The sequence below is a fragment of the Macaca fascicularis genome, chromosome 20 (assembly GCF_037993035.2).
Source record: "Macaca fascicularis isolate 582-1 chromosome 20, T2T-MFA8v1.1".
In the NCBI taxonomy this organism is placed as follows: Eukaryota; Metazoa; Chordata; class Mammalia; order Primates; family Cercopithecidae; genus Macaca; species Macaca fascicularis.
Genome location: NC_088394.1, coordinates 53356155 through 53365826, shown reverse-complemented (window position 1 = coordinate 53365826; position 9672 = coordinate 53356155). Strand labels below are relative to the sequence as shown.

General features: G+C 46.6%; 1 protein-coding gene across 2 annotated transcripts; it reads right to left on the bottom strand.

Annotated features, from left to right (window-relative positions):
* Positions 1 to 407: 407 nt before the first annotated feature.
* On the bottom strand, positions 408 to 9445 carry ARL2BP (ARF like GTPase 2 binding protein). Of its 2 annotated transcripts, none has more exons than XM_045382789.3 (6): positions 9206 to 9445; positions 8468 to 8529; positions 5678 to 5784; positions 4176 to 4261; positions 3527 to 3623; positions 408 to 1963 (listed from the first exon to the last, which is right to left on the bottom strand). In XM_045382789.3, the coding sequence occupies exons 1-6, from the start codon at positions 9241 to 9243 to the stop codon at positions 1742 to 1744; spliced, it is 612 nt and encodes a 203-aa protein (XP_045238724.1). In that variant the 5' UTR covers positions 9244 to 9445; the 3' UTR covers positions 408 to 1741. The 2 variants fall into 2 exon arrangements, with proteins under 2 accessions (XP_045238724.1, XP_045238725.1); XM_045382790.3 differs by having other exon boundaries at positions 408 to 1863.
* Between the last annotated feature and the right edge of the window lie 227 nt (positions 9446 to 9672).

Sequence of the window (9672 nt, the reverse complement as noted above, 5' to 3'; positions counted from 1 at the left end):
GCCTTTATCGTCGTTTTTTCATCATTTAATCTCTGGACTTGTCCACTGGCTTTTTCTCAAGCAGGCAGGCTGGTCCACAGGTCTTAGCAAGTGCCCCCAACATGCCTGGGCTGAGGTGGACAGTCCCATTTATAGACAAAGCAAGGGAAAAAGCAAGCCCAGGAGAGGTGGTATTTTGAAAAGCTGGCTCTGAGAGTGATTTTAAGGGGCCAAAGGGGGCTGGTGCGAGTGCAGTGGTGTTTATAACTAATAGATCACAACCAGTGGCAGGCAGATTTCTTTGTTCCTTCTCTACTCCCACTGCTTCACTTGACTAGCCGCCCCCCCCCCGCCAAAAAAAAAAGACCAAAGCAATAATAACCTGATGGCAGTAGCTACGTTAAAGAAAGAGTATGACTCATTGAGAATGGTGGTTCTTGCAAAACACCTCAAATTTTACTCATGGTACAAAAGTATTTAATAAGTGACACATCAGTACAGAAAAACAGAGCTTATGTAAAGCTTATAGCTTGTCCTTTAAAACCAGAATGGCCAAGTGAAAAGTCAGTACAGATTCTTTTTACTATTAAAAAAATCAAAGGGACACACTGGGAATTGAACTACTATGCTTTTTCTTCATTCTAGAGATGACATATATGTTTTCTGGTAAGTAATCTACCACACATTGCACTGAACCAAAGCATACAAACAGCCAGTAAAGCTGTGCCCTACCTGCTACTCATGCTGGGCTGGACAGTGGAACATCATCTTAGTAAGAGATATTTTGACAGGAAGAAACTGCAGAGTCCCTACCTAACCCAGAGAACCTTACAAACTTGTTTACACAGAAAGGATTTTCAGCAAACATGCAAACATACTAACATGCTATAAGAATGTTTTAGCCTATTTCTAGCACACAGCATACATTCATAGGTGCCCAGTAAAATAGGAACGAATGCCAATGTAGAAAGCGTTTTTGCTTTCACAGTACTAACACCTAAAAAGCACACAGCATATAATACTTTGATCTTTAAGTGGATAATCATGGAAGTTCCAAGATCACATCCACTAGGTTAGCCTGAGTATTCATCTATAAAAATATTTTTTTTTCCAAAAATAATGCTAAAAAGAGACATCTAGAAACAGTGGGACTACATCAGGACCAGAAGACAGTGACACAAGGACTGCAAATGTTAAGACTAGGAGTAGCTTTTCACATGGAGCTTTTATGTAGAGGATATCTCTTTCTTTTGATTCCTACAGCCAAGACAAGATGTGATCACAGGAGATTCCGAAATCTCAAGCTGGGCTTGAGTAACACCCTAGATAAACATCAGGAACCCCACTGCGGCTGAAGTACTGAAACTGTGGCCCATGTGAAAAAGAGGTGCGAGTGCACAAAGATTCATGCAGAGGCTGCTGGAACAGAGGGTGGTGGCGGTGGGTTAGTCCACACTTACACACCAGCAGGTATGCTGGGGAAGGAGCCCCCAGGGGGAGTGCTTGACATGGGCTCGCTCCAGAGGCGTCTGACCCAGAAGCTCCTGAGAGAGGTGTCTACTTGAGGAGGGGAGGAGTACTATGGTTAATGAATACAAGAAGGTGTTTCAGGAGCAATAGGTCCAGGAGGGTTAGGTCTTTTTGGTTTTGACCTATCAATACTTAACATAAATGAGTTACATAACAGAGTCAGTCTTTCCAAGATGTGTTCTGCCATCATGAGCTGGGCCTATGGGGCTGGTGACATCCAGAATGATCCCATTCATTGGCTGGAGGTAGGACCTAGTGCCGCAGATTGTTCTGGGAAGCTGACACAGAAGATGATTTGCACAACGAAGTCACCACTAAGCCACTGCTTAAGTCCAGTCCTCGGCCTTCTTTTTCCTATATGAGAAAACAACCAAAAGGAAGGGCCAGAAAGAGCCCTGGCTTGGAATCTTGCCTCTGACATGGCGAAGGCAGAGCTGAAGGTGGGAACGTGGACCTCCACAGTACATAGGAAGGGAACACAGGTTATTGGTTATTCTGCATTTCTGCTCAATACTGACCTGCCCTAGTCTTAATTTTTTATTATTATTATTTTTAAAGAGGTAGGGTCTTGCTCTGTCACCCAGGCTGGAGTATAGTGGCTTGATCATAGCTAACTGCTGCCTGGAATTCCTGGGCTCAAATGGTCCTCCTGCCTCAGCCTCCTGAGTAGCTAGGACTACAGGTGTGCACCACTACAGCTGGCTAACTTTTTTATTTTTATTTTTGTAGAGATAGGGTCTTGGTATGTCACTTAGGCTGGTCTTGAACTCCTGGGCTTGAGTGATTCTCCTGCCTTGGCCTCCCAAAGTGCTGGAACTGTAAGTATGAGCCACTGTGTCCAGCCTGGCCCTGGTCATTCTTAAAGTGCACTCTTAAAATGTACCTCCCTTCACTGGAAAACATTTTTCTTTCTTTTTTTTTTTTTTTAGATGGGGGTCTTGCTATGTTGCCCAGGCTGAAGTGCAGTGGCTATTCACAGGCATCAGTGCTGTGCAACACAGCCCCAAACTCCTAGGCTCAAGTGATTCTCCTGCCTCAGCCTTCCAAGTAGCTGGGACTACAGGCATGCACCACCATACCCAACACCATTTCTTTCTCTTTTCTTTTTTTTTGACACAGGGTCCGACTCTGTCACCCAGGCTGGATTGCAGTGGGGCAATCACAGCTCACGGCAGTCTCAACCTTCTGGGCTCAAGCGGTCCTCCCACCCAGCCCCCCAGGTAGCTGACTGAGACTATAGGTGCACACCAGCACACCAAGCTAATTTTTGTATTTTTCATAGAGATAGGGTTTTGCCATATTGCCTTGGCTGGTCTCAAACTCCTGAGCTCAAGCCATCTGCCTGCCTCGGCTTCCCAAAGTGCTGGGATTATAGGTGTGAGTTACCATACCCAGTCTCCTATTTTTCTTATAAAGAGCTTGCATTGTAAGAAAAGCAAGGCAGGGCCAGGTGCGGTGGCTCACACCTGTAATCCCAACACTTTGGGAGGCCGAGGTGGACCATGCTTCAGGAGTTTGAGACCAGCCTGGCCAACCTGGTGAAACCCTATCTCTACTAAAAATACAAAAATTAGCTGGGCATGGTGGCAGGTGCCTGTAGTACCAGCTACTCAGGAGGCTGAGGCAGGAGAATCGCTTGAACCGGGGAGGCAGAATTTCCAGTGAGCCAAGATCGTGCCACTGCACTCCAGCCTGGGTGACAAGAGCAAAACTCTGTCTCAAAGAAAAAAAGGAAAGGCAAAGCAGAATGAGACCTGAGACCTGCTTTTTGGGTTTTGTCCTTCTGATTAGGAACTCTGAGATGGTACCTGGGGCTTCTTTCATGAAAACATGAGAAGGTCCCAGCCACAGTAGAATAGCAGCTCACTCTTCTGATGCCTCATCAGCTGCTGGACTGATACTGGCCAGTTTGAAGGGAGAATGATGGGGGAAGCGTGGGAGGTTTGTGTTCGGTATTTCTACCTGGAACTTTCTAAGTGGCTCAAAGTGGCTAAATAAATAGGCAGTAGTAACTTACTGCTCTGTAGTCCAAAAACATTTCTTTAAAAGCCAGAAAATCTGTGAAAGTGAGCAGCATGTCGAATATGTCACCAGCCACTTCATCCTTATGGTGCCTGCAAATGGAACAGACGGCTGTTTTGTGAATGAATGATGAGACAGTCCTCAAGATTGCTTTTGTTTTTCTTTCCCTCACCCCAGCCCCACCCCCTGCATTTTTTTTTTTTTTTAAGAGACTAGTTCTTGCTCTGTCACCCAGGCAGGAGTACAGGGGTGCAATTATAGCTCACTGTAGCCTTGAACTCCTGGGCTCAAGGGATCCTCCAGTCTCAGCCTCCTGAGTAGCTAGGCCGACAGGTATGCAACACCACACCTAACTAATTTATTTTTTGTAGAGTTGGGGCCTCACTATGTTGCCCAGGCTGGTCTTGAACTCCTGGGCTCAAGTGAACCTCCTCCCTTGGCCTCCCAAAGCACTGAGAATACAAGTGTGAGCCACTGCCTGGTCTTTTCAAGATTTCATTAAAAGGTTTGAGGGCTTCCTACACAGGACCTAATCACCAAGGGCATGCACAGGAAAGCAAACAAAACAAGAGGGTCTTTTGGTCAGCCTAGGGAAGGAAGAAAGTGAGAAAACAAAACACAAAAATCAGTCAAGGTCAACTCACTGTAATGTTGTGGTGAAAGCTGCCATGTTGAACCCAGGAATCCGCTGCAGCAGCTGTTCTTCAATATATTTTTCTACCAAAGAAATCTGCAACAGTGGAGAGGATTTTGGTGAGACCACACTTTGGGAAAACAAGACTTCTTTTCAGAAAGCCTGCCCTCCAGCCCTTCCTAAACATTTCCTGAGGTCTGTGTGCCACAATCTACACTGAGTGCCAAGGATACCAAAGAGGACCAAAACACAGCCCCTGTCCTGGAGAAGGACTCAGCCTGGTGTGGAAGAGAAGCATTAGCTGATAATGATGCTGTAGCAGGGTGAATGCTCTGACACAGGTGGAGACAGTGAGTAGCACAGTGCCCACACCCACAACCCAGTGCAGGATGCAATAAATGGAGGCTTTGCCTCCTGGGTAGAGGGCATCTGTGTAAACAGAACATATGGACATGGAGGCAGTCACAGGTTCCCTCTGGGCAGGTTTGTTTATGTCATGCTTCTGTGTTAAGAAAATAAAGTCTTGGAGGCTGAAATGGATTCTTAGATGACAGAATCCCAGAGGGCTGCAAGAAGCCTCAGGGTAAAGTGTAGAGACCCAAGGGTGACGAACTGAGGTTCCTGGGTTCCAGTCTTGGTTTTTCCACCAAATAGTTAGTGATCTTGGTCTCAGTTTTCACTTTTACTTAATAGTCATGCATATATGACTGGATTATATAGAAGAAAGAAAGAGTATGTGAAAGCAGAAAGGTTTGTCAAAAGCATGCAAATGCAAGGTATGAAAAACTCATGTACTGTGATTGAAAGCAGGACTATGATAAGCCAAACTTCATTTATTATATTTATTATATTATTTTTTTAGATAAAGAGGTCTTACTTTGTTGCCCAGGCTGGTCTCAAACTCCTGAGCGCAAGTGATTCTTCCACCTCAGCCTCCCAAATAGCTGGCACTACAGGTGTGCTACCAAGCCCAGGTCAAACTTTTTTTTTTTGAGACGGAGTCTCGCTCTGTTGCCCAGGCTGGAGTGCAGTGGCCGGATCTCGGCTCACTGCAAGCTCCGCCTCCTGGGTTTACACCATTCTCCTGCCTCAGCCTCCTGAGTAGCTGGGACTACAGGCACCTGCCACCTCGCCCGGCTAGTTTTTTGTATTTTTTAGTAGAGATGGGGTTTCACCGTGTTAGCCAGGATGGTCTTGATCTCCTGACCTCGTGATCTGCCCGTCTCGGCCTCCCAAAGTGCTGGGATTACAGGCTTGAGCCACCACGCCTGGCCTCAAACTTCTTTTAAATACGAAGCTGATGAGCTAATCAAATATTTGCCTGAAAGCCTTTTGGAAAATAGCCCCAAAGGCTGTGCAGAGGAAAATGAACTTAAACCAGATTCTAACGAGGATTCCTGGCAGTGTACTGGTGGCATATTTTAAAAAGCAGCAAATTTCAATGTCTTTTGATTCTAAATTTAAATTTTTAAAACTCTGACCTCCTGGTAGGAGACATAGAAATCTACTTACGTATTCATTAAAAATAGGTGTGTAGGTGAGTTTATTCTCTTCTGTGTCTTCAAACTCCAGGTAGTACTTGTCCATGAAATTTCTCTGTAATAACTGGAACTCGTCATCTGAACCACAATGGGGAAAATTTATTCTTTTTAATGGAGATTACCAACCATTATGATTTATAAGTAGGCAGGATCTATGTCAGCAGTACTACTTTCTCAATGGTCAGTCTCTGGAAGGAAAGCTGATGTTTTAAGAGGGTATTAAATGGGACCCTGATGTTGAAATAGACCAATCCTGTTTTCTTTTTCTTTCTTTTTTTTTTTCTTTGAGCTGGAGTTTCACTCTTGTTGCCCAGGCTGGAGTGCAATTGTGCAATCTTGGTTCGCTGCAACCTCCACCTCCAGGGGTCAAGAGATTCTACTGCCTTAGCCTCCTGAGTAGCTGGGATTACAGGCGTGTGCCACCTCGCTGGGCTAATTTTGTATTTTTAGTAGACACAGGGTTTCATCATGTTGGCCAGGCTGGTCTCGAACTCCTGACCTCAGGTGAGCTGCCTGCCTCGGCCTCCCAAAGTGCTGGGATTACAGGTGTGAGCCACCGCGCCCAGCCCTGTTTTCTTTTTAAATTGTGGTGAGATATACAATTTTTTTTTAAAATCATTTTAATGTTGAAGCACACAGCTCAGTGGCTTTAAGTATGTTCACATTGTTGTGCAGTGATCATCACCATCCTTCAGTCCATTTTAACCACATCCACACAGGGTGGCTTGGGAACTCCCTCACATTACTTTTCTGAAAAGGAATGGATTGGTTCTCTCTTATTTTGATATAACTTTAGGAGCAATTGTGGAAACATTGTAGTGATTAGAAGTATGGAGTCTGAAAGAGGCTAGCCTGTCTGGGTTCGAATCGCATCTCAGCTACTTACTAATTGTGTGACCTTGGGTAAGTTACTTAATTTCTCTAAACCCCATATAAACTTCTCATTTATCTGGAAAATAAGAATGGTTTATAGTAGTTATCATATAGGATTGGAAGTGGAATTTAGATGAGAATTCATATAAATAGATTAGTTCATAGTGAACACTTAATAAATGATAGGGAAGAGGGAATCTTTTTTTTTTTTTTTTTAATTGAGACAGGGTCTCCCTATGGTGCCTAGGCTGGTCTCGAACTCCTAGACTCAAGCAATCCACCTGCTTTGGCCTCCCAAAGTGTTGGGATTACAGGTGTGAGCCACTGTACCCAGCCCGGAATAAGGAATCTTAACAACTGAATAGATTATTTCTAAAAATAAAAGGAAAGTTTCAGAAAGGACCTAGACCTTGGGATAAATACTGTAGGCTCACAGAAGGCTCATTTTCCCATAGCATATAGGGTATAATAGGCAAGATAACTGAATGGATTCTTTAGTATTCCCCAGAAATCCCCAAATCCACATGGGAAACGAACTTAATGATGAAACATCTATATTCAGGAGTTAAGGGCATGAACCTTTATACCTGAAGGTATAAAACATTGGTCAGTAATTTTCTTTTTTTTTTTTTTGAGACGGAGTCTCACTCTGTCGCCCAGGCTGGAGTGCAGTGGCGCTATCTCTGCTCACTGCAAGCTCCACCGCCCGCGTTCACGCCATTCTCCTGCCTCAGCCTCCCCAGCAGCTGGGACTACAGGCACCCGCCACCGGGCCCGGCTAATTTTTGGTATTTTTAGTAGAGACGGGGTTTCACCGTGGTCTCAATCTCCTGACCTTGTGATCCGCCTGCCTTGGCCTCCCCAAGTGCTGGGATTACAGGCGTGAGCCACCATGCCCGGCCTGGTCAGTAATTTTCATACTAAATGGATTAAGCCATACAGCCAACACCACCAAATAACAGTGTTCTTTTCCTAATTCTCATAAAACTTAAAAGTCAACAGAATTTCTCAAATGTAAGTTTTCCCCTCCTACATACTTGTCTTAAACCTCTGGGGACTGTTACTGCTTGTCTGTTACTTAGCAGGTTTCATGGATGCCCAAATACATCCACAAGTAGGAACTCAAAACCTAGGAAAATACAGAACCAGCTGAAGCTTAACACTTTGTTTTCTTTATGGCCATGTGTGCTTGTGGTTATGGTTTTATGTATCTTTTTTTCTTTTTTTGAGACGGAGTCTCGCTTTGTCGCCCACGCTGGAATGCAGTGGCGCGATCTCGGCTTACTGCAAGCTCCACCTCCCAGGTTCACGTTCTCCTGCCTCAGCCTCCTGAGCAGCTGGGACTACAGGGGCCCGCCACCACGCCTGGCTAATTTTTTTGTATTTTTAGTAGAGACGGGGTTTCACCGTGTTAGCCAGAATGGTCTTGATCTCCTGACCTCGTGATCCGTCTGCCTCAGCCTCCCAAAGTCCTGGGATTACAGGCGTGAGCCACCACACCTGGCCTGGTTTTACGTGTTTTGTGGCATGAAAATGTTAAAACTCAAAACTATCTAAAAATGAAATTGCTCTTACCCTACATAAGAAATAGAGTAGATCATTATTTCCTATAGTTTTGTGAAGAACTCCACACTACTGGGGCCCCATTACCTGAGTCAGTCCCTTCCAGGCCTCTGAATCTATGCTTATTAGATGTTTTCAGGAGTACTGGGCCGTTTGTTTCTAAGACAAACTGCAGTAAGCCTTTACTTAAGTATTACATTGTGCTACATTAAAAATTGCAGGCAGCTTGATGTTTTCTCTTTTTAAAATTAACTCTCCAAATTGATTTCAATGTCCTTAAAGAAGAAGCAAGCAGGTCCTTAAAAACAGTATCTGAAAAGCTTACCCATGATAATGTCCTCTAAATATCCAACCACAGCATCAAATTCTGCATCAGAGGCGGAGGAGCTGAAAAACATGCCTGGATTAGGTGCTATTTCAAATAATGCATTAAAAAAATGTTTTTAGTATGGACGTTTTCAAACATGCACAAGAGAAAAAAAGAGTAGCAAAACGAACTTCCCATCACCCATCTTCAACAATGTAAGAATGACTGTCTAATCTAGTAAGTCCAAACAGAAGAAAACACACTCGGCACGTTTGTGACATGAACGTTCAATGTCATGACTCCACTTTAATAAAAACTGGTTCTCCAGGCTTTTCGCTATCACCCCATACCTGTCTGCTTGTGAGCATGAACCCGGCACGGGTGAAACACCTGCCAGAGGGGTCATTTGGTCAGGAGTCCGGGAGGCGGGGGCCAGGGAGGCGTGGAGGGGCCTCGGGCGCGGGGCAGGGCCTCGGCAGCTCAACCCCGCCAGGCTTTGCTGACAGCTGAGGTTGGCGGCTGGGGATTGTGATGGAGGTGCTGATCAACGGTGACACCCGCCTCGCACTCCTGTCCTCCGGGGCCTGAAACCTGAGGCCTTAGTACTCTACAAAACGAAGGCCTGGGGCTGGGACGGCGCCTTGGCGGCCCCCACCCTGCCCCGCCCCTAAGGACACCTGTTTTATAGGGTCAGGCCCGGGCAAACGCCCGCTGTCCCCGTCCCCAAGTCACCTGCCCCCTGGCGGAGCTACTCACAAAGACAGCGCAAAGCTCTCTTCTTCTAAGGCGTCCATCGCCGCCGCCCCGAGTAGGCTCCTGCCGCGCCCGCGGCCCAACTCGCATGCAGGGCGCGGCGGCCAGCGGGGTTAAGGCCTCTCAGCCAAGGCCGCGGCCACCTCACTGCCAGGTCGGGTCAGCGCCTGCGCGCCAGGCCCCGCCTTGGATACCCGCAGCGTCCACTCGTCCGCCCGGCCTCTACGCCCCGCCGGGCACTCTGCGCGCGCAGCCGACGCCGCAGGTCCAGGCCTAGGTGACTGCCGCCCCACCTCCTGTCACCATGGCCACTGCAACCCCTTCCGCTGCCTCACGGCGGGCCGGCAGCCAATCACAGGCGCGCGTCACCGATGCCGGGGCGGGGCAAGACAGGGAGAGGAAGTCCCGGAAAGGAATGCGGAGGGATGCTGGGCCTCGCCTAGGCCGCGTTGCTTGGCGACTCAGTCTTA

Coding starts and splice junctions, on each gene's coding strand:
- ARL2BP (XM_045382789.3), bottom strand. CDS start 9,243: ATGGACGCCTTAGAAGAAGAGAGCTTTGCGCTGTCTTT. Junction 4,262..5,677: donor CACCTATTTTTAATGAATAC/GTAAGTAGATTT, acceptor CCACTGTTGCAG/ATTTCTTTGGTAGAAAAATA. Junction 3,624..4,175: donor GCTTTCACCACAACATTACA/GTGAGTTGACCT, acceptor TTCCATTTGCAG/GCACCATAAGGATGAAGTGG.